The sequence below is a fragment of the Acinonyx jubatus genome, chromosome A1 (assembly GCF_027475565.1).
Source record: "Acinonyx jubatus isolate Ajub_Pintada_27869175 chromosome A1, VMU_Ajub_asm_v1.0, whole genome shotgun sequence".
NCBI lineage: Eukaryota > Metazoa > Chordata > Mammalia > Carnivora > Felidae > Acinonyx > Acinonyx jubatus.
This window is the reverse complement of record NC_069380.1, coordinates 151344862-151370011: the sequence shown is the minus strand read 5'-3', so window position 1 is coordinate 151370011 and position 25150 is coordinate 151344862. Positions and strand designations below refer to the sequence as shown.

At 39.1% G+C, this 25150-nt stretch overlaps 1 protein-coding gene across 4 annotated transcripts in view; it reads right to left on the bottom strand.

Moving 5' to 3' along the window:
* ADGRV1 (adhesion G protein-coupled receptor V1) overlaps positions 1-25150 on the bottom strand; it is a 556802-nt gene that overhangs the window by 66523 nt on the left and 465129 nt on the right. For all 4 annotated transcript variants that reach the window (XM_053224888.1, XM_053224896.1, XM_053224893.1 and 1 more), the window contains one exon: positions 565-686. In XM_053224888.1, the coding sequence (XP_053080863.1) occupies positions 565-686 (122 nt within the window). The remainder of the gene's footprint in view (positions 1-564; positions 687-25150) is intronic.

The window sequence follows — 25150 nt, the reverse complement described above, 5'->3', positions numbered from 1 at the left end:
AACAAAAGCACTAAAAAAGTCAGCTTTAATTTTTGCTATAGTTATATAATTCCTAGTTATGCTATCCAAGCACGCTCACAAAACTAATTTAAGCTGGGCATTGCCAGACTTAGAGGATGTCAATCATTTTTCAGTGAACCAAAACACTCTCATTTCACTAAGCACCAGGCGTAAGAGTGGACTGCTTGAACACTGCTATCTATTTCACTCTTCAATTGCTCTAACATCTAGACACAGCCACCGTCCATGGTTACCTGCTGCAAAGTTTATAAACATCAATCCTGCTGAAAAAGAAATATGTTTTTGTAGTTACTCAGATGTTATCTAAATAAAGGAGGGTAAATATTTTACCCTTTATATTATCAGTATAAACAGCAAGTTAGAAGCCCAGCCATATTTTAGGTATTAAAGATTTAGCCCTTCATCATTTTATTCTGCAACTCTGCGTGATGTTGTGTGGAAAAATTCACCTACGTGTAGACACTTGATTCCTTTACATTGAAACTCCATGCCCGTGTTCATGAGCATACATGTGTTCCACCAGCAACCAGATTGTAAGCTTACCTGTAGACTGTTGAAAATGACAAAGAGGACCAACATCCAGAAGTGTCTGTAAGCCATGTGCAGGCCTCCCCAAAGCCATGTCACAGAAATCAGGGCAAAGAGACATAAAACCAGCGGGACTTCTGGAAATAAAAAAAAATTTTTTTTTGAGCTCTGGGATCCTGCCTAGTCACAGATACACACAAATGTATATTGGCTCCTTTCTTGTAACACTCTGTATGCCTAAGTACCCATTTTGAAAGAACAACCTTGGAAATCCCATTCTTATGCCAGAAAAGAGAGGGCACATTGCTGAGTCCACATTCTTTCTGTTTTCCTGATGGGGGTGGGGGGGGGGGTGGTGCAGAATGAGAACTGTTCCTCTCCTAGACTCCCACCTGCTGGACTGTTCAGGAAGTGCCATGAACAACTGCAGAGATGCAATCACATTTCATCCCCAGGTAAATCCCCTTAAAAGAGCTTTCCACCAGAAAATGGCAGGCAGCGGTGTTGCTCTGGAAATTAGCGTAGTCCAACCCAACAATTTAAAACACAAATGATATAAAAACTAGCTTGTGTGTCATGGAAAAGTATGTACTCATCCCTTTTTTTTTCTGACAGAGAAGACACCAAACTTTATAGCTAATGTTAGAGTAAAGGTGAAGTGACAGGTTCGCTAGTGTGAACACTAAGCTTATTCTGCCTGCTGTTTCTCGTGCAAGTTGTTGCAGTAGTTTTCAGGAGAGATCTCTTCAGGGCCAAGGACTTCATTACTCATTTGACTTTGATATTTGCATTGTAGAATAATAACCTTAAAAAGGGGATTTTATTATTTAAATGACTACCTATAGTAGACTTAAAAAGTGAACCAGATCATAACAGCTGCAAATAAACACATTTCAAGCTGTCTGAAAGACATCAGGATGGACCACACCATTGACAACTCTCAGGACAGACTTCAAGGTCCAAATATACCCACCATTTTATCAAGTAATGCCTAAAATCTACATGCACTCTGAAAATTTGAATAGTTAAATAATATGACTTTAGCAATTTTAAAATTTTATTTTGAAACAATGTCAAACTTACAGAAGAGCTGTAAGTACAGTATGACAACATAGTTTTTCTCTTCCCCGAACCACTTGAAAGTTGCCTTCCTCCATCACCTTCTGAATACTTTATTTTTTCAAATATATTTTTTAAGCTAACATTTTTAAGTTTAATTTTTTAGTAACCTCTACATGCACTATGGGGCTTGAACTCCTGGCCCCGAGATCAGGAGTGACACCCTCTTCTGACAGAGCCTGCCAGGAGCCCCAAAACTTAATTTTTCTGTTGTTTTCATGTTTCCCTCTGAAAACTTTAATGTGTATTTTCTACAAAGATTTTCTCCTACATAAACACAATAGGACCATCAAATCAGAAAATCAATACTCATATATTCCTGCCATCCTCAGATCTCATTCAAGATTTGTCCATTATTTCTGTTATCTTTTTTGCAGCGGAAAGGTACAGCTGACATGTTTCTGTAGTCTCCTTTAATCCCAAACAGTTCATCTGTATGTCCTTGGCTTTTATGACTGACACTTTTGAAGATTACCGGCCAGTTTTTCCTGTGGAGTGTCCTTAAATTTGAGTTCATCTGATCTTTTCCTGTGATTCAGATTAAAAAATTTGGCAAAAGTCACAGAACTGATACTGGGTTCTTGTTCTAGCATTCTTTTATTGGGTGGCACAAAAATTCCATTTGTCCCATTACTTAGGCTGCTCATTCAGGTCATGTGATTAAGGTAGTGGCTGCACAGATTCTCTACTGTGAAGTCAGTCTGTTTTCCTTTGTGATTACTAATTATCTGTGTGGGATTACTTTGAAACTGGATAAAACCCTTCCTCTTATCAAATGTGTGATTTATCCATTATTTATTTTTATAATATGGACTCACAGATTCTCAATTTATTTAAAGGGTTATTGGGGTGCCTGGGTAGCTCAGTAGCTTAAGTGTCTGACTTGATTTCCTCAGGTCATGATCTCACGGTTCATGGGTTTGAGCCTTGTCTCCCCTCCTCCACTCGTGCTGTCCCTGTCTCTCTCAAAATAAATAATAAACTTGAAAAAAGGGTTATTACTGACTACTATCATTTTGATGCCCAAATTATCCTGAATTTGATTAATGGAAGCCCTTGCAAGATAAGATGGCATCGGTGCCCTTTGTGCCTTTTGTTATGTTCTCATGATTCTGTAAGTACTTCCTTGATTTCTGGCCCAACAAGATGTTTCAAACTTATCTTGTACTTTCCCTGATCCAGTTCTGGTTTCTTTTTGGGGAGAATGGCATTTAGAAACCAAGATTAGGTGGTCAATATGCTCGCTATTATTGGGGTATTTCTGCTCCTAAGCCCTCTCTGTAGACAGAGCTAGAGAATCTATGTAGGTACACATATGAACACACACACACACACACACACGTTTACATCTAGATTACTGTAGCTATTTCTACATAATGAACATGATTAGTTCACACTAATATTTCCAAATCCAATCCAAACCACAGGGTTAATTCTCACTTTTTTCCTTTAATTTGTGTAAATCTCTTGTCTGTTGTTAAGAAATCTAGTTCTCGTTATTCTTAATATATTTATCTATTTGACCAATTGCCCTAGTTGATTGTATCTAATCTCTGGGTGCTGTTATTCCTTCTCTTGCACAGATGACCCCTCAAGCTTATTTGGGTTCTGACATCTCAAGCTGGGCTGTACCCCATCCCTCACACAGATGCCCCCCTCATAACGAACAGGGTTCCCACACTCCATGCTTGAATATCTTCCTGTGGATGGTAATTGTGAAGAGGGCTTTAGGATGGAGTTCTTTGAGAAGGGAAGGGAAAGGCAAAAAAAGAAACAGGACAAAAGAAAGGAAAGAAAGGGAAAGGGGGAGGGGAAGAGGAAAATGGAACCTGAGCATTCTTTTTTTTTTTTTTTTTTTTTTTGAGGAGAAAAAAGCCTTTAAAAGGACACTATGCTGGTATCTTCCCAAAAATACCCTTCATAAAAAAATATAAAATTGCCTGAGTTATTATAACTTCACAGAGAAAATAAGAATAATATAAGACATGGCTTATACAGATGAATAATTCCTTTGTCATTAATGCCTTACAGCAGGACAGGGGAAAATATATTAAGATTTATTTAAATTTTATAAAAATTCATTTTTGTTTAATGAAATCATACAATTTGATAAAGGGCCAGAGGCTCATTTTTACTAATGACAAGATACCCTAATATTTAGGAAACTTCCTATGCTATACTCATTAAATTTTTTAAAAATTAGGTATTAACTCTGGCAATTGCATTCTTTGTTCCACTGTGTAAGTACAAAATTCTATTTATGGCTCTGTGCAGAGTACAAAAGGACATGCATACTCTGCATGGACAACTAGGAACCCAATTTTCAAAATTTGGCCTTCATGTTCCTCTAAAGTGCCTAGCCCAACAAGTGCTGTGTGCTGACAGAGCTCAGTTGGGGAGCTGAGAGAGCATACAGGGGCCTGACCAGAAACACCCAGGCCTATGTTTTTCTGGAACTCTGCAGACAAGTGTGGTGGCTTGGCACCCCAGGTCAGAAACTCTGCAAGGAAGAAAGCCAGGCATAAATAACTCAGCGAGTTGAACAATAAACCCCAGGCTGGTTTTTCAGCAGTGCAACAACACTGAGGACATGATTTCAGGTGGAAGAAACCTATCTAGGGGTACATCCAGATTTTGTGGGCCTGAAGTTCATACAACGTGAAGAGATATCTTTAAAAAAAAATTGCAAAAAGCAAAATTAGGCATAAAATCTTGGAAAGGGCCTATATGTAAGGGAGAGGCCCTAAAACTTAAACTTCATCAGCTTTATGCTAATCCACCTCTGAGGAGGTAACTTCACCCTCTTTGGGGCCTGGAGTAACTGACCACAGGGAAAAGGGCTGTTGGGAGTGGGTGATGGGGACAGACGTGGGGTGGGGGGGGGGGTGATGCTAATAGCTACTGGGAATTCCATTTGGTAAGCAGAAAGTTAATGCTGCACTTAGTGAAAATCATATCAGTTGTATATTTCAGAAGCTGACATTTCACATTTGGTGAACGACTAGTAACTTTTCTGTTGACTGTAAAAGTCAGTGCTTACCGAAACAGGTATTTACAACTGGCCACACTAGAAACTTATGTTTACAGGTGAATTTGTTAGAAAACAGAACTTCAATGGCTCTAGGTACTATCACCAGAAACATCTTTGCTGCAAGCATTTTGGGGGCAAACATTTTAGCAAAGTTAAAAAGACAAATGGTTGAGGGTTTGGTTCATTTTTCCACTGACACACTACACTCATTTTATATAAATCTTAGCCCTCAAAATGGTCTCTACACTGGCACCGAGTTTTGAACCAACATTTCCTATAGAACTTTAGGATGTCTATCAGTGAACTGTGACACTATGCCAATAACCAACAGTGTCGAAGGGCTTTTACAATGTACTTCAAAGCTCAGTTACAAATATGCATCCTAGTGTTTGGAAACTGGTAACTCTGCTAATAAAGGAAGAAATTTTAGTGAAACAAAAAAAGTGTGACGATGAACAAGGAGATGAATTAACAAACAAACAAAAGCCTGGCACTATGAATGAAAGACTCTGAAGACAAATGCTGAGGTACAATCCACAAAATAAAACCTGATACCTGTTCAGGCAATCTACACACATTTGAAAGGTATTCAGAGATGGGGGGCCTGGGTGGCTCGGTCTATTAAGCATTCAGCTCAGGTCATGATCTCATTGTTCACGAGGTCAAGCTGACAGCACACAGCCTGCTTGGGATTCTCTCTCTCTCGCCCTCTCTCTGCCCCTCTCCTACTTGCCTCTTTCTGTCTCTCTCAAAATAAAGAAATAAACTTAAAAAAAAAAAAGCACACAAAAAAATAATAAAATGTATTCAGGGGTTCCTGGCTGGCTTAGTCAGTACATCATGCGACTCTTGATGTTGGGGTCATGGGTTCAAGCCCCACATTGGGCATGGAGCCCATGTAAAAAAAATAAAAAATAAAATGCATTAAAATATTTTGTATTCACAATAAGGTCTTTTTAATTTTGCTATTCATTTTTCATATTTCATCATGTTCTTCTTAATGAATGCTCTCTTTTATTTTTCATGACTTTTATCTTTTACGGCCAAATTGCTTTATTGCCTATTAGTTATGTGGTGATTTTGTTGGCAGTGAAAATGGTTGCTATTGTATATACATATGATGGAATATTACTCAGTCTTAAAAAGGAATGAAATTCTGACATGTGCTGCAATGTGGATGAATGTTGAAAACATGTTGATTAGAATAAGCCAGACAAATATTGTAGGATTCCATTTACATGAGGTGCCTGGAGTAGGCAAATTCTTCTAGACAGAAAGTAGAATAGAGGTCACCAGGGACTGAGAAAAATGGGGAACAGGAAATTCTGTTTATCGGGTACAGAGTTCATGTTTGAGTTGATGAAAAACTTCTGGAAATGGATAGTGGTGATGGGTGCACAACATTGTGAATGTACTTTTTGCCACTGAATTGTACGCTTAAAAATGGTTAAAATGGTAAATTTTGTGTTATGTATATTTTACTACAATTTTTTGTTAAGGCCATGCTAAAAAAGATAGGCTGGTGCGAAGATGAAGTTCGATGACAGGGAGGGAAAAAAAGAATCAAATCCTCAAAGTACTTGATTTAAATACTTAAATTAGCACGGAGTCATTAATGTGAAAAACCAAGTAGTCTGAAAAGGTTTTAGTGAAAGAAATTACTTGTGGAAAGGAAAAAAAATCAGCAAGTGGATATGTCATTTAGTACTTACCATCATTAAGAAAGTCTACTTACGGGATTTTGTAGATTCCACTGAGAATACATAAAATCTCTTTATGTTTTAGTGGAAAATATGATTTCAATGAATTTAATTGCCATTTTTAAAGAAAGTATGGTGCTGTATTATCTCTTCTCTTTGTAATTGCAGCCTTGGCTTTATTGCTATGCACCAGTGACAACAATAATGGCTTTATTATGGAAATCACACCTCATTTACATGAGGCTAAAATTTATTCTGTGTTTACAATCTTCTAAAGTACTTGTTTTAATTTTACCTCACTGACCTTCTGATTCTAACAATTTGGATGTGCTACTAAAACAAACTCATCAATGTAAAACAAGGAATGCAGCTGTGAAATAATGTGTAGATTTAAGATATTTATGGGGCTATTTCCAACAACAGGCATGTATTATTTTTAAACGAGAAAAAAAGGTAATTGAAAACAAGGTATAGAAAGGCCTTATTTCTAAATTATGGGCCTTTTATTCTGAAATTAGCAGATACTTGGAGGCAGAGAAATTTCATTGATCTGACCCATTTATTGGTGAGAACATATTAATTGTGTTCTTAAGCTTTCTTAACAAGGGACAACACTAACCCCACAATGCACAGTCACCTACCAGTGTTCTCAGCAAATAAACCAAAAGTCCTGGAAGAATACAACAGGGCACACAGTTCACAGAACTGCCAAATCAGCATTAGGATACTGTGGGTAGAGCAGATCATGAATCTACAAACACTTACAATAGAATCTGGAGACAGGAGCCACAGGACTTAGTTTCCCTGTTCTCTAAAGGGGTTTTTAAGAGCTCTTAAATGTTTGTTGCAGCAGGCTAGACTTTGCACATCTCTGCTCTCCGCTATATGCCAGGTTCTTCACTTTTCTTAGGCATCCTTTCTTTCTTTTTTATTTTTTTTAACGTTTATTTATTTTTCAGACAGAGAGAGACAGAGCATGAACGGGGGAGGGTCAGAGAGAGGGAGACACAGAATCCGAAGCAGGCTCCAGGCTCTGTGCTGTCAGCACAGAGCCCGATGCGGGGCTAGAACTCATGGACTGCGAGATCATGACCTGAGCCGAAGTCGGATGCTTAACCAACTGAGCCACCCAGGTGCCCCTCTTAGGCATCCTTTCTAAATTCATAATCTCCACAGTCACTTTCTTTCAATGAGCACTTTAGGGAGAGCAATTTCCAAATGTGCACCTCCATGTCCCTTGAGCTCTATAATCCCAGGTCTGGAGATTCCCCTTCCTCTCAGACTTTCTCTTCCTTCCTGGTACTAGTACAACCATTCACATAGATTGACCCCATGCCTCATTTCCCCTCATGTGCTGCACCACATGGGACGTGTGGGGGTGAACCATCCACGTTAAAGCACTTGGCACACAACCTGGCACAAAGCACAAGCTCAGTAAGCCTTACCCACTATCATCCTTATTCTCATGACCATTATGACTTTAGTCAAGTTAGGCAAATAGTGCATGGCTATACATAGCCCCTTCTTACCTATTTGAAGAGCCCACATATCAGGTAATAAAAAAACATGTTGAGCTTTTTTTGTACCTGAATTTCCCAAAACTATTTGGCTACAGAACCCTTCTGGAGGCACCTGAGTGGCTCAGCTGCTTGAGCATCTGACTCCTTAAATTTTCTTTTTTTAAAAAAAAATTTTTTTGACGTTTATTTATTTTTGAGACAGAGAGAGACAGAGTATGAACAGGGGAGGGGCAGAGAGAGAGGGAGACACAGAATCTGAAGCAGGCTCCAGGCTCTGAGCTGTCAGCACAGAGCCCGACGCGGGGCTCAAACTCACAGACTGTGAGATCGTGACCTGAGCTGAAGTCAGACGCTCAACCAACCGAGCCACCCAGGCGCCCCAAATTTTTTTTTTAACGTTTTATTTATTTTTGGGAGACAGAGTGTGAGAGGGGAAGGGGCAGAGAGACAGCGAGACACAGAATCCCAAGCAGGCTCCAGGCTCTCAGCTGTTAGCACAGAGCCCGAGAGCATCTGACTCTTGATTTTGGCTCAGGTCATGATCTCACGGTGCGTGGGTCGAGCCCCATGTTTGTGCTGACAGCACAGAGCCTGCTTGGGATTCTCTCTCTGCCCCTTCCCAACCCTCAAAATAAATAAGTTAACCTAAAAAAAAAAAAAAAAAAAGAACCCTTCTATTTACCTAACATAATCTGAAGATCACACTTGGAGGAGGGTTGCTGTCAGAGTGTAGACTGTAATTTCCACCACATCCAAAGTGTTACTGAAAACTTCCTGAGCAGCCTATTTATTTATTTGTTAAATGTTTATTTATCTATTTTTGAGAGAGAGAGAGAGAGCAAGTGAGCAGGGGAGGGGCAGAGAGAGAGACAGGGACAAAGGATCCAAAGCAGGCTCTGAGCTGACAGCAGAAAGCCTGATGTGGAGCTTGAACTCACAAACCATGAGATCTTGGCCTGAGACAAGGTTGGACGCTTAACCAACAGAGCCACCCAGGTGCTCCCCTGCCAAGCCTATTTAAAAATTTTTTAACAATTATTTATTTTTGAGACACAGAGAGAGACAAAGAGAGAGCAAGTGTGAGTGGGGGAGGGGCAGAGAGAGAGTGAGAGAGAGAGAGAGAGAGAGAGAGAGAGAGAGAGAGAGAGAGGATATGAAGCTCTGCGCTGTGAGCCCTGAGTCCGACGCGGGCTCCAACTCACAACTGTGAGACCACAACCTGAGCCAAAATCAAGAGTCAGACACTTAATCGAATGAGCCACCCAGGCGCCCCCTTACCAGCCTATTTAAAATGGACCTCTCAGTGTCTTCTATTCTCTTCCCTCTCCCCTTTCTATTCTAGTCTAACCCATCCAATCCCACTTAAAACTGATGGCAATGAATCTCAAGAAGGTATTGTGATTCACAAGAATAAACTTCAACTCTAGAAGGTAATGTAAGTAGCCTGCAGGACATCTTAGGCAATGGGTACAGCAAACACAACTAATAGTGGGAGCCTACACATACCACCTTTGGACACGGATTTACCCGGACCCTTAACTGATAGGTGAAGAAAGCAAGCCTAATTTGGAAGGATCTGTACAGGTGAAAAAATGGATCTGTAGGCAGAGAAGAGAGTTAATCAATATTGGTCTAGAGTATATTTTCCAGAGGCAGAGAGGAGGAATGTGAACAGGTTTTCAGAGGAGTCTCAAGGTCTCTGAGAACCTAAATAACGGTACTTTGTCACCAGCTGACTTAGGGCTGCCCTGGATGCTAAAGGACAGTCCAGTGTCAGGCCTACTTTGAGTGTGATTTATTGGGAATGAAAAAAAAATAGTACAAGCCTAGAATTATGGTCTCGCCTTGCAAAAGCTATATATAATTTTCAATTTGCAGACTATAATTTTGAATCTAAGGAGAATAATCAAGTTAGATGAGACATACCCACATGGACCTTGCACAAACTGTTATTAGAGTAATTCTATTTGAACCATGTACTTCAAAGTTGCCAGATAATATCCTCCTGGGGGGTGGGTGTCAAATAGGTCTGTGATACTTAAGGAAAAGGTTAAATGGTCTGTTTTCTTCTTGTGAGGAAGATGTCTTGGAACTATGGGGAGAATTATCACTTGGGTTCACAGCCAACATAGTGATTTTTAACACACTTCATAAACATTTCACACAATGACATTATGACAGAAGTTTTTAGGAGGTCTAGAACAAACATGAAGCCAGCCAACTAACAACTGAAGACTGGCTTAACCTAGTTTACTAACTACACTGCCAGTTACTCAGCCATTAAAGAGTTCAAAACACTCATCCCCAGGCATGCTCAGACACCTAACAGCAATTTCCAACACATTTAGCTTCTATAATACTATGAAAATATACAATGTGTCTTTCAACCTGCTTACATCTATATTTTGAATCTTACTATATGGCCTCATAATTTTTGGAAATTAGGTTACTATGTATTTCGCCATGAATAGCCAGTTATATTTTACAGATGGTTTGATAGGACACCACACAGTAGTCATTAAGAGTTAACAGGCTCACATTCAACACTGAAGTCTTGAGTCAATTCTGACACAATGTCTCATAAAAATTAATACTAAAGATGTGTTCAAGAAAATATTTTTACAGTGTGTTAAATATGTCAGTTCCAGAATTGTTTTCTGGTAGACCCTCAATCTGGATAAATGCCAGCTGACCTCACACTTATTTCCCTTAATTTGGTTCTCTAGCTATCACATTGCAAAACTGTAACACGAATTTAAAATTTTATTTTTATTTCGTTTGCCATGTCACTATTCTAAAAAGTCTACTTGAGCTAAATCCTTTGGATCTTCTCTGTCAATGTGATTAATTGCATCTCTTCTTCCTACGGCTATCAGATTATCAGGGCATTGTCTGGTCTTTTTTTTTTTTTTTTAATGTGTTTATTCTGGTGGGTTGGGGGCGGCGCAGAGAGAGAGTGAGGCAGAGGATCTGAAGTGGGCTCTGTGTGGACAGCAAAAACCCTGACACAGGGCTCCAACTCACAAATAGTGAGTTCATGACCTGAGTCAAAAAGGGACGCTTAACCTATTGAGCCACCCAGGTGCCCTAGGGCATTGTCTCATCTTCAAAATGATGTAATGTATTTCACAAAAGCTTTGAGGATATTACTTACGCTCTGTTGTTAAATAATATCTGTAAGTAGAGAAAACTAACACGAAACCCACATACAGAGCTGTTTGCAGGTATACACAATAATAACAGACCATAAAGTGGTATAATATCTGTGTTACACACAGGCTTATCATTGTTCATGTAAGCAATGGCACAGTACCCACAGGTGTGGCCAGGAATTTTATCCATGTGGAAGTAAACTAATATCTTATTGCTTATTCTTACTAACAACCTTGGACCAAGCCCTTACAGAGAAAATAAGAGGAACCATTGTGTTTAAGAAAGAAAGGCAATATCCAGATTGGATGCCATGTGTATCATTTACAGAGAAGGAGGCTGTCCAAGACGACAGTAACATCAATACGGATAATGTTTTTGTATTAGTGACCAAAGTGATTTGTACCCAATGATATACCATTAAAATGTCTTTGTATATTTGTCATATGTGTATTACATATTTGTAATGTCATATGGACAGCTTAAAATCTGTGAGATCTTAACTCCAACCTTTTTTCTCTTTTTCTCCTCTTTCATTGGGAATTCAAATTGTTAATGGTTAGACTGATTCATGGGTATCTGATATTAGTAGCAAATTTTGTCCTAGGCTCAAAATTATGTTTCCACATTTTTTTTTAAGAGTAAGAGCACTGGATAAAGAAGATGTGGGAGGTACACACACACACACACACACACACACACACACACACACACAGGAATATTAAACAGCCATAAAAAGGATGAGATCTTGCCATCTACAACAACACAGATGTGCCTAGAGGGTAGCATACTAAGTGAAATCAAATCAGACTGAGAAAGATGTATGATTTAACTTACATGTGGAATCTAAACAACCAAACAAATGAATAAACAGACAAACAAAAAGCAGATACAGATCTATTAAACCCGAGAACAAACTGATGGATGCCAGAGGGAGGTGGGTAGGAAGATGGGCAAAATGGGAGAAGGGGATTGGGAGGTAGAGGCTTTCAGTTTCTGGATGAGTAAGTCATAGGAATAAAAGTTACTGCATAGGGAGTGTAATCAATGATACTTATAGACTTGCATGGTGACAGATGGTAGCTAAGTTTGTGGTGAGCACAGCATAATGTATAGAGAAACTGAATCACTATGTCCTACACCTGAAACTAATGTAACATTGTGTGTCAAATATACTCAAATAAAATTTTTTAAAATTAAATCTCCCTTCCTTAGGGGCAAAAAAAGAGTGAGAGCATTGGAATTTTATTTAACTCTAGGTACCATCGTTTTGGCATTAGTAGATAAGACTAACGAAAGATCAGCCATACAGTTTTTTTGGCCACTGTGCTTCCCAAGTCCCCAAAAGGAGACATTTTTACCATTCGATTCTGTCTTTACTAGACAGGTCCTGCTACAGTTTCTGTTTGTTTCTATCCATTTGCTACTTTCTTTTTTTTTTAACCAGGTGGAATTTTGTGAAACGCATTTGTAAAAAACCAAAATTTTTTTCCTGGTTGATAAAGCAGCTTTAATATAACCACAGAATGAGTGTTTATTTGCAAATACTCTGGAATTTCCCTCTCCTTTCTCAGGAGAGAGGAAATCACCACACTTCTTAGAAATTGTATAATTAAATGAGTGTAAGGATCAAAAATTGTTCATTTCAATGACTTGTTAATTTACAACACTGATTTACACTATCTTTATAGAACTGTGCAATAGGGCTTCAAATTGTTCTTCAACAACCTCAGTCTTTCCAACAATCCAAAATCTATTTCTTTCTGTAAGTTGGTGCATCCTAATTATAAATCACATCATTTACTTTCCTGAGGTTATTTATAATAAATTTTACAATTTGCTTCTGTCAAATTCCATTAAAAGAAAAAGATCTGTTTTGAATATGGGCCCTTGGCAAATTGCATTTTTTTTTTTTTTAAAAAGCATGCACTGAGTTTGATTGGGTGGGAACTGCAGCTATATGAGCAAGGACTCCGGAGTCAGACTACTTGAAGGCCATTTACCAGTTGTGTGACCTTGGTAAGTCACTTCACTGCTCTGAGACACAAGTTTCTCATCAGTAAAGTGACAATCATATTAGTATCTGCCAAATAACGTCTTGTGTATCTAGGGAGAATTAAATGGTTGAAATGCATAACACTTTGAACAGTGTTATGTACATTTTGGCTATTGCTTGTTATTCAAGAAATATGTTTTAGCAAGCATCAAAAATATATTAGATAAAATGTGACAGATAAGAGGATGAATTACATATGCATATTCCTTCAAATAGCACACACACACCCACCCACCCACACACACACACACACCCACACACACACACACACCCTATACTAAAAGGTAGAAGATAAGTATTAGAAGAGAGAGACCAAGTTACAAAAAAACCCAGGGAAGGCAGCAGTTAACTCCCACTGATAGTATTGAGGAGGGGAAGGAATTTCAGGTGGGCCTTGAAGATGAGATCTATTTCAGCACGTTAAGTATTGAGATTAACGTACTGGGAACAGCCAAACGAGAGCCGAAAGAGGCAAATGCATAAATTAGTGTAAATTAGTCTTTCCGATTGGAATTAAAGGTCAAAGAAGGTGCTTAATGAGGAGAATGTTTGTAGCACTACATGGTGAAGGCATCTTGAGGGCTAGGTTAGCAATACAGAATTATTTTATAGGAAATGAAAGCCATTTAAAATTTCTGAGAAAGAGGTGTGGCCTTATCAAAACAAAGCTTAATCTCAAAGGAAAGTAAATAGATTGGCGGAGAGACTGCTGCAGGCAAGGACACCGGTTAGGCAACTACTGCTGTGGTCAAAGGGGGAGATAATGAAGGCCTGAGGCAAGGGAACAGCAGAGGAGAGGCCACCACAAAGGAGACGACACAAAAATGTTACCGAAATAGAATCTAGTCATACCCCCAAATCACAAACCAATGAGAAACTTCAAAATTATGCAGATATTAGGACTTTACTGAAGACTCTAATTCAGTATGTCTGCAGGGAGACTCATTAAAGCATCATTTTTGAAAATCTGACTTTTTTTTTTTTAAACTAGGCTCTGCACCCAATATGGGGCTTGAACTCATAACCCTGGGCTCAACAGTAGCAGGCTCTACCGACTAACCCCGCCAGGTGTCCCTCTGAAAGTCTAATTTTTTTTTAAATTATTTTTTTAAATGTTTATTTATTTTTGAGAGAAAGAGAGAGAGACAGCATGTGAGGGGGTAAGGGCAGACAGAGAGGGAGACACAGAATCCAAAGCAGAGTCCAGGCTATGAGCTGTCAGCACAGAGCCCGACGCAGGGCTCAAACTCAGAAGCTGTGAGATCATGACCTGAGCCGAAGTTGGTCGCTTAACTGACTGAGCCACCCAGGCACCCCTCTGAAAGTCTAATTTTGATAATTGGTCATATTTGACAACTATTGACCTAAAAGTCTATGACTGTGGAGTTAAAAGAAATTGCACAGGCTTCAGTTAGGAAAATAAGAAAAGGATTAAAAGGAAGAAGAAAAGGAAGAAGAAAGAATAACATAGAGATCAGAGCAGTTGGGGAAGGCAGAAAAACAAAGCCGATGACAATTTTTGTACTTCCTGAGGACAAGATATTATTCTCAGAGAGAAGATAGGGAAGAAGTTGGAAGAGAAGTTGGGCTCAAGCTGACAGATTTGAAAATTACCACTACGATAATGAAAAAGGCAAAAGCAATCCCTAGAAACCATTTATACTCCATAGTTGTAAATCTCAAGAAGAATGACGCATGGCCTGGGATTTCGCAGGAAAAAAAGAAGAGAGAATCATAAAAACCAAGGGAGATGAACTATATTCAGTTAAGTTGTGGTTATCAGTACTGATCTATGTGGAAGAGTGTAGGATAAGGACAAGAGGAGAGAGGTCAGTAGATCTGGTGTCCAAAGTTATATAGGTGATGAATGAAAGAGAATAAGCAATGTAGTCTCAAGGCTTAGCAGTGAACAGAAGGTGAGGAGTACAGGCAGTAGTATTCTTCAAGAAACTGGTTGGTGAAGGAGAGAGTCAGGGAAGTAACGTGATAAGGCATTGTGGGTAACCTCATTTATTTATTTATTTATTTATTCATTCATTCATTCATTCATTCATTCATTCAAGAGACAGAACTGAGGGGAGGGGTAGAGAGAATCCCAAGCAGGTTCCATGCTGCCAGCACACAGCCTGATGTGGGGCTTGAACTCACAAACTGTGACATCATTACCTAATCCCAAACCAAGAGTTAGATGCTTAATAACAGACTGGGCCACCCAGACACCCCTAAGCTCTTTTAAGTCAGTGAAAAGTGATGCATGTTTTTAGACGGAGAGGAGAGACCCAGAGGAGAGGGAGATACTTAAGAGGTAAGGCGATTGTGGAAAATTTAATGAAGCAAGTTCTAAGAAAAGGAAAAACAGATAAAGGACACAATCCAGAAGGTTAGCTTTGGTGAAAATGAGTTACCTAAAATGGGAGGAAAGTGGCAAACAAGGGAGGCAACAAAGATAAATGATCAGATAAAAATAAGGACAGGTTAGTGAGACAGCATCACGCTGTGTTCACACCTTGCAGAGAGTAAGAGTAGAAGATATTAAGCACAAAACTTAGGGGCAGTGAAATGTTTCAAAGATTACTTAAAGATCAATGAAAGATAATCCAAATGATTTTTGAGATGCAGAGGTGGCTCAGTTAAGGTCACTTACAATAAACTCGTTTCCACTACAGAGTAGCACTAATTGGTTAATAACAAGGAGACAAGTGTGTGGCATAGACTGGACCAGTGATGGGCAAAATTGCTCAAGGAGGGAGCCAAATTGGTGAGGAAATCAAAAGCGCCAGTGAAAATATTCTTGGGACTGTCCCATCACAAGGTTGAGGGAAGGTAGGTCACAGTGAGAATGAAGAACAAGTAGGAGCAAAGAACTGGGACAGAGAGACAGAGAGCAGTTGTGTTCAGAGGTGGAAAGGGAGATTGTGGACTAGGAAAGGAGGCTATCATGAGGGACGGCAACCACAGCACCATGAAAAGGAAAAGGAAGGCTAAGCAAAAAGCATAGATTTAAACATAGGAAAAAGTGTTACCCAGGGACATAGTAACCTTACACAAGAGAGCAAAAATATATTTGACATCCTAGTAAATTGGAAGGAGTGGCCTCTTGTAACTGGTTGTAAGGAAAGTGATCTTTTATGGTAAGGTAACTGAAAAAGTACTTGTGTGAAAGGATGAGACTGAGTTTATTACTGCTTCCTGGCCCAATGAAACCCAAACTTCTCTTTTGATATGGTGATGGGGTACTTTTCTGAAAAGAAACCACTTACAAAGATGCCATTTTCAACTTCCTGGGTTTTATAATATGCAAACTATAAAGTACAGCATTATGATCACAGACATTGTGCCAATTATACCTTTTTTTTTTTAAAGTTTATTTATTTTGAGAGAGAGAGAGAAAGAGAGAAAGGGTGTGGAATGTGAATGGGGGAGGAGCAAAGACAGAAGAAGCAAGAGAATCCCAAGCAGGCTTAGCACTGTCAGCGCACAGCCTAACATGGGGCTCAATCCCACAAACTGTGAGATCATGACCCGAGCCAAAATCAAGAGTCAGATGCTTAACCAACTGAGCCAGCCAGGCACTCCACCAACTATACATTTTAAAAGAAGTTTACAATGCAATTGAATTCCCCAGATTACCCATCCCTACTTCCTATTTCCCTAATTTTATCAGCCCTATTTTCCTTTATTTCTGGATCTCCTCTTTAATATCATACCAGTTGATTAATGTGGGATCTTGTAACCATATGTATTTTAAAGACCTATGTAGATATGGAATAATAAATTGGAACTTTTTCTAAATAATGACAATGGCAATAAACAATACATAGAAAAAGCTGCAAATCAAGAATGGAATTTACAGTTAAGAATTTGGGATTTGGCTGACTAGAGAGACTCAGGTGTATTACAGGATCACCACGTTAACAATGACTGAGGTGGCTCATAGAGCAGGTCAATGGGGAATATAATGTTCTCGATGCCATAAATAATCCAAGATAAAACAGCCTTGAAAACTGATTTTTATATTCTCTAGTAGAGTTTTATGTATGTTTTTGGCAACTGTCTGAATACAAATTTGAGAGAGACACATTAAAAAAATATAAGAAATTGTATTTTCATCAGCCAACAGTTAAATGGAAGACTTCAGTCATCCATTAAAAAAAAAAAAAAAGAATGTGCTGTTAGATCAAAGCAATAAACATGAATAACTGTTTTATGTAGCTTTCAAAGGAGAAGAAAGAAATGCGTCATTGGTAATTTTTCCAGGATAAATAAAGAAGGATTTGAGGAGAGGGGGAAGTCCTTCAAAAAGAGTGAAGAATGCCAGGAAAATTAAAATTTAAACTTTTTTATTTATTTGGAGAAAAACTGCCAAGGAAATATATGGGAAACTCATTTAGCCTATGTATAAAAATTATAAACAATTGGGAAAGTTTCACTGATTCTCTGGGTCAAACTGAGGCACGGCAATGCTATGTGTTTGTCAGTAAGAGATGCCAACCACACTGAAGGTCAAAGAGTATGCAATGCATCTAAGCAACAATGCCACTGTGATGCTCTTAGACACTGACCATATGAATACCACACTGACCATATCTTCCAGCGACACCCAGTCTGTTCATGATGTGCATCCAGAGGGAAATTAGTTTGGATGCAATTTCCTCTCTTCCTTGATCACCAAAACTGATGAACTCAGCAAGTGACCTTCCTTGGTCACCAAAACTGATGAACTCAGCAAGTGACAGTGAATTCAGTCGTGTTGTTTAAGTCCGGATTTACCAGGAATCACATCACTTTTAGGCAACAGCACTAGTGAAGTGTGGCTGGAGTAAATCAAGAGTTTGTGCGGAGAAGTGGTGGAATTTTCCCTTTTTAAAAAAATATTTTGGAAGTTTATTTATTTTGAGAAAGGGAGAGAGAGCATGATTGGGGGAGGGGGAGGGACAAAGAGAGAGAGAGAGAGAGAGAGGGAGAGAGAATCCCAGGAAGGCTCCATGTTGTCAGTGCAGAGCCCAACGTGGGGCTCGAACTCACAAACTGTGAGACCATGATGTGAGCGAAACCGAGTCAAAAGTTTAACCCAATGAGCCACCTGGGCGCCTCTGGAATTTTCCTTTTATCCTATAGTCTAAAAATTGCTATTGGATGATTTAAATGATGTGATCAATTTTCACTTTTTAGATTGTTCAGTGCAGAACGGGGACAGATAAGAATTACGAATATCAGTCTCAAAACAGTTGCAATTGTCTAAGTAAAAGATGATGAGGGATATAACCCAGGTACTATGGACTAAATTATGTCCCTCCAAAAGTTGTATGTTGAAGCCCTAACCCTCAATGTAATGGTATTGGAGATGAGGACTTTGAGGGGGTAATTAAGTCATGAGGGTAGAACTTGTGTGATGGGGTTAGTGTGCTTGGGAGATGAACTAACTCTCTTTCTTCATGTGAAGACACAGCAAAAAGATGGCCATGGTAAGCCAGGCAGAGGGCTTTCATTAGGAGCAGAATTGGCCAGCACCCAGACTGTGGGACTTTTCAGCCTCTAGAACCATGAAGAATAAATTTCTCTTGGTTAAGCCACATAGTCTATGATATTTTGTTATGGCAGCCTGAGCTAATACACCAGGCATAACCATGAAGAAAAAAAAAGGAGGCATATTTGAAAGACATTTAAAAAAACATGTAGGACAAAGGAGTTACATATCCAACTGCATTCCATATCAATTACATATTGACAGAGTTGTTATAGTAATAAAAATACCAACATATATTGAATGCTTAATATGTTTCAGAGAGTACACTAAAGACTTTATATGGGGGCACCTGGGTGGCTCAGTCGGGTGAGCGTCTGACTTTCGATTTTGGCTCAGGTCATGATCCCAGAATCACAGGATGAAGCCCTGTATCAGGCTCCATGATGAGCTAAGTATAGCGCCTATTTAAGATTCTCTCTCTCTCTCCCTCTGCCCCTCTCCTCTGCTCTCATGATCTTTCTCTCTCTCTCAAAATTAAAAAAAAGGGAGCAGTGTTTCTTGGAAATTAGAAATTGAAGGAACAATCTGCCAGACCAGATCACTTCAAAGTCGTTCCGGGGAATGGAGTCTAATAATTTTATGGGCTTGTGTTTTCTAGGTTTAATTTAATGTTTACACGTTTTTCTCAATGAAACATTAACAACATTTTTTAAATATTTATTTTTGAGAAAGAGAGAGAGAGAGACAGAGCACCAGTGAGGGAAGGGAAGAGAGAGACAGAGACACAATCTGAAGCAGGCTCCGGGCTCTGAGCTGTCAGCACAGGGCCCAACATGGGGCTTGAACCCACGAACCGTGAGATCATGACCTGAGCTGAAGTTAGACGCTTAACTGACTGAGCCACCCAGGTGCCCCTCAATGAAACATTTTTTAAAGTAATCTCTGCACCCAACGTGTGGCTTGAGCACAGATCCCAAGATGAAGAGTCGTATGCTCTACTCATTGAGCCAGACAGGTGCCTCTCAATGAAACTTTTTTTTTTCCTAAAGATTTTATTTTTAGGTAATCTCTACATCCAATGTGGGGCTTGAATTTACAACCCTGAGATCGAGAGTTGCATTCTCCACTGACTGAGCCAGCCAGGTGCCCTACAATGAAACTTTTGATACCAAAATGGGAAGGGGTGAAATGCTAGCATTAGCAGTAACAGCATCTCTGGAGACCTTGAGAGTTCTAATCGCAACTGCACAATTTAACAGCTTTATAACTTGGACAGTTTTCTAAGCTTCTCATTTCCTTGTCTGATTGCAGGAATAAGAATACCTGCTTCATAGGATTCTTGTAAAAATTGAGATAATATATACAAAATGCTGAGCTCAGTGTCTAGCATGGTGAGCTTTACTTGGCACTGGTGCTGAGGATGATTATGATCACCAGGGCATAATTCATACCTGCTACTTATATGTAGGTCAGCTCTTACTGTTCCTTCCAACCTTATCTTATCTCTGCTCACTGCTCTCTTCCACCTAGAAAACATATGCAAATTGAACAGTTTGATACTGAAATAGCCTCAGTAGAGAACTGCCCTTATCCTCCTAGTATTCAAGGAGACTAGGTAAAGGGCAGTTCACTGAGATAAAGATATTAAGAAAACTTGAGTTCTAGAAAGACCCAGCTCTGCTACAAATCATCAGTCCATTTTCTCCTTTGGTTACATGTGTAAATCAAGAGTTCAAACAGAAATTTAAGCTCTCAACTCTATCATTTTATTTTTTACTTTTAAATCTTTATCTATCTATCTATCTATCTATCTATCTATCTATCTATCTATCTAAGAGAGAGAGCCTGTGTGGTGAGAAAGAGGCAGAGGGGATTTTAAGCAGGCTCCACACCCAGTGGGGAGACCCATGTGGGGCTCGATCTCATGACCATGAAATCATGACCATGAGATCACGACCTGAGCTGAAATTAAGTGTCAGATGCTTAACCGACTGAGCTACCCAGGCAGCCCTTTATTTCTTACTTTTTATGCAGATATCCTAAGCCTTAGGAAACTAACTCCTGATGTTATTGTTCTAGTTTTTTAAAAGCATTATCAAAGCCTGCAGAAAACATTCAGTGACTACACATCATCTTTCAGATTCAAAGATTTCTAATTTGAATCCTTGAAGACTGAGGTCATAGATATAAACTACACAGAGAAGGAGCATCCACAATGTTTCTTTAGTCTTTTGGATTTTCCCTACCACTACTGGCAAATGTGGGAAGAATGAACTGTGCTCACAAAGCTTTTTCTAGCTCAAATGGAAGAGCTGTTTACTGTGTAGTGAGAAGCTCTGGGGTTTCCCTTAGGTCCCCAAGAACTGTTTTTTTATTTTCTTTTCAGCACTGGACCTGGGAGTAGACTGCAGACAAGCAGCTTACTGCCAAGGATGTGTGAAACCTGTTATATTGGTCATTCTGGATCTTATTTAAGCACATACTGTCACTACGTAAGACTACTTTTACTTTGCTTTAGTGGAAGCCTTAATTTTGCTTTAGGAAAAAAAATATATATATATATTTTTCACATTTATAAACCCTGTATGTTGCTGCAAGCAATAAAATTTGAAGTGACAGTGACATACTTAGAATTCTGATGTGAGGATAAAATAAGGATACCAGAACCCGAGTGTTTCAGCTACTGATTCCTCCATGATAAACCACTACAAAATCTAGTGGCTTAAAACAGTTCATTATTTCTCACAGTCCTACAATCTGGGCTGGGCAGTTTTTCTGCTCTGTGTAGTGTCTCCTCAGGCTGGAAACTACAAGAAGGCATCTTCACTCACGTCTGGAATCAGAGCCGGGATGCCTGAAACAACTTGCCAAGCATGTCTATTCACATGGCTGCTCCGCAAGACTAGCTTGGGGTTCCTAACGCCATGGTGGTCTCAGAGTAATTGGACTTCTGGTGGCTGACTTCCAAGAGGAAGGAAGCCGAAAGTGCTAGTCTTCTTAAAGGCTAGGCCCATTATGGGACGGCCTCACTGCCATCATATTATACTAGTCCAAGCAAGTCCAAAGCCAGTCCAGATTTAAAGGGAGGGGAAAGGCTCTACTGCTTTATGTGAAGAGTAACACATATGCAAAGGGAGGGAAATAACTGAGGGCGGCCATCTCTGGAGAATACCATACACAGTGTATTGCATTTATCAGGAGCTCTTTCCTTTTCTTCTTTTTCCTTTGGATTTCATTGGGTTTCTTGAAACTCCTTTTGGAATTTTCAAAATGTCCAGAGAGAAAAAGAAATCACTCAACTTTAGGGTGTATGGGATGATACATTAATTATATCATATAGTAATAACAACCAATTATATATTAATAATAATTTATATATTAATGTAATGAATAGTATATATTAACTAATTATTATATATTGATATGTTATATATTGTTATATATTATATTCATTATAACAACTTTTCAATGATTTTCATAATTGCAATGGAATCTTTATTTATTTTACTACTGTTGTTCACCCTAAGTATGAGGAAATGGAGTTTCAGAAAAAAAAAATGGAAGCATTCATCCTCAAATATGCTCCCAAGTAGAGAAGTAGTCATTATAGTTCCAGAGATGCCACACACCTCAGATTTATGCTATCCACAGGTAGCTGGATCAAGCCACCTTTATGTAACATACTGAAACATACGTGGGATTTTTATAAGAAAGGGATTTGTAACCACCTACTTCCTCTTTTTATTCAAATTAATTTTCCTTCCCTGATCCATGAATCATTCTTCACATTGGAATTGGATGATGATTCAGAAAGAACCAGTAAATTCTAATGAGCCTAAAAGGAGAGACAGGCTTATCACTGCCAGAGATCAAAACCAAACCCTAAAATTATAGGCTTTGTTTAAAACGCTGTTTCAGACATTGAAATTTAGTTCAGGGAACATACCTTTTTCCTGACTCATTCTCACTGCACACTCACCCCACTAAAGGGAGGAGGAGGAGGCCAGTGATTCTTATTAGGAGCCACTGACCGTCGAAAATTTGGTTCACAGCGGTCTGGCAGCAAAAGGGCCACAGAATGCCAAGCTGTAAGCACTGCCCCAGACCACACTCAGAAAGGGAAGGGATGGACTGTAGCCGTCTTTGGGAGACTACAGCACAGAGTGTATTGTATTCACTGGCAACTCCTTCTCTGTTCCTCTTTCCTTTAGATTTCCTTGAGTTTATCTGCACTCTGAAATAAAGGGCTATCAGGAGCAAAAAAACGCACTCAGAACACAAAGTGTAAAGGGACTGATCCTTAGTAATCATAACCAAATGCAGTAGATTGACCTAAACCTGCTCCAGTTGTCCGATACATCTAATCTGCATAAGAGTGATTAGTTTGGAGAACAGTTCTATAGAATATAGAAGACTCCAGGCCTAAAAAAATGACTGCTGCCAACTCGTTAGGTAGTCAAAGAGGTCTGATGCTGGAGTTAACTTATCACATCTGTTTACCAAACCTAAAACTCTACAGTAAGTAAATAATCACAGCCATCCCATTTACTTGAACACAAAACCCAGCTTGGCTGTAAGGAAACTACAAATTGACCTTTCCTTCTCATAATGCATCTTACTCATTGTTAAAAGTGATTTCAACTCTTGATTCACTACTTGAAAAATACATTTCTCATGCTGCCATCTAATATATCTATAAATGCTCATCCAGTTAAAAAATGCAAGGCAAAATATACCTAAACTATACACCATCAGATCAGAGGTGCTTCGGGAAAAAAGGCTGCTTTTGTAGATACTTGGAATTGCAGAACCAAGCTGGATATGCTTCAGACTAATTAGAACTGCCTTCCTCCTCAGGCATTAGTGTACATGGGGTGTAAAAAGTGCAGGTTTCTCAGAGAGAAGCAGAGAAGAGTTTGTGTGCTGCTTTTAGAGCTCAGGTTTGCAGCGAGCTTAGTGGCATGTGTTTGCAAGGTGGCATCTGAACTCCTGTGTGGGGCTGGTGCTGCTCATAACAGTACCGAATATGAGAAGCGAAGAAAAGGTGCTCATTCTCCAGTTTTTCAAAAATACAGACATGGGAACTTTCAAAATGTACTTTATATTTTGCTAATATACTAGACTTCTCAGCATTCTCTCACCTCCCCCCGCCCCGCTTTTTACAATGTGTTTACCTTATGTGTAATTGTGTTCATTTTTTTCAATTCTGAAAAAGTCTCAAGCATTACCTCTTCAAATCTTCTTTTTCTCCATTCCCTATATTCTTGTCTTTTGTGTTGTGTTCTCATACCCCTTAGCTTAGTTTTCATATTTTCTCTTTTTCGCACATGACCTCGGTGAATTCCTCAATCCTACCATCAGATGCTAATTCATTCCTCTTCTCTGTTACTCATCTAGGTTTACCTCAAATGTCAAGATATTTCAATATTTCAAAGAGTATATTTTTCATTGCCAAGATTTCTGAAATTATTTCATTTTCATATTTGCCTGTTTTTATATTGTTTATATCTATTTTTGTTTTTCATGTTTAAATGTTTTTAGTGGATATATGTTTCTTTATATCAGGGGTCAGCTGTTCAACTTTTTCTGTAAATGGTCAGATATTAAATATGTTAGGGTTTGTAGGCCACACGGTCTCCGTTGCAGCAACATATACTCAACTCTGCATTGTGAGAGCAGCATAGGATCCATGCAAACAAATGGGTGTGGCTCAGTTTCAAACAAAATTTACTTAAAAACCAGGTCACTGTAGCCATTTTGGAAAATTGTTTATTTATTTAAATGTTTATTTATTTTGTAAGAGAGAGAGAAAGAGAGAGGGCACATGCACACATGCATACGCACATGTGTGAGTGGGGGGGGGGGGCAGAGAGAGAGAAGCTCAAGCAGGCTCTACAGGGTCGGTGCAGAGCCTGAGGGGCTCGATCCCATGAACCATGGGATCATGACCTGAGCCAAAATCAAGAGTTGGATGCTTAACAGACTGAGCTACCTAGGCACCTCCACTTCGGCAAATACTTTGGCAGTTCTTCAAAATGTGAAACAGAGCTGCCATATGACCCAGTAGTTCTACTTCTAGGTATATACTCATGAGGAATGAAAACCTATGTTAATATAAAAACTTGTATATGAATGTCCACAGCAGCGTTCTTAATAGCCCAAAGGTGAAAACAACCCAAATGTCCATCAACTGATGAATGGAAAATGAAAATGTAGTGTATCTATACACTGGCATATTATTTGTCAAAAAACCAAACCAAAACAAAACAACCAAAAAACTAAGTGGTGCTACATGCTATAACATACATGAACTTTGAAACCATGATGCTAATGAAGGATGCTAGACACAAAAGACCACATCTTCCATGACCCAGTTACAGGAAGTGTCCAGAACAGACACATTTCTAGAGACAGAAGGTTGATTAATGATTAGCTAGGGCTCAGGAAAGTGTAGAAAGAGGAATGCCTGCTAATGGATATGGGGTTTCTTCTTGAGGTGATGAAAATGTTCTAAAATTAGATTATGGTGATAGTTACACAACTATATACACTAAAGAC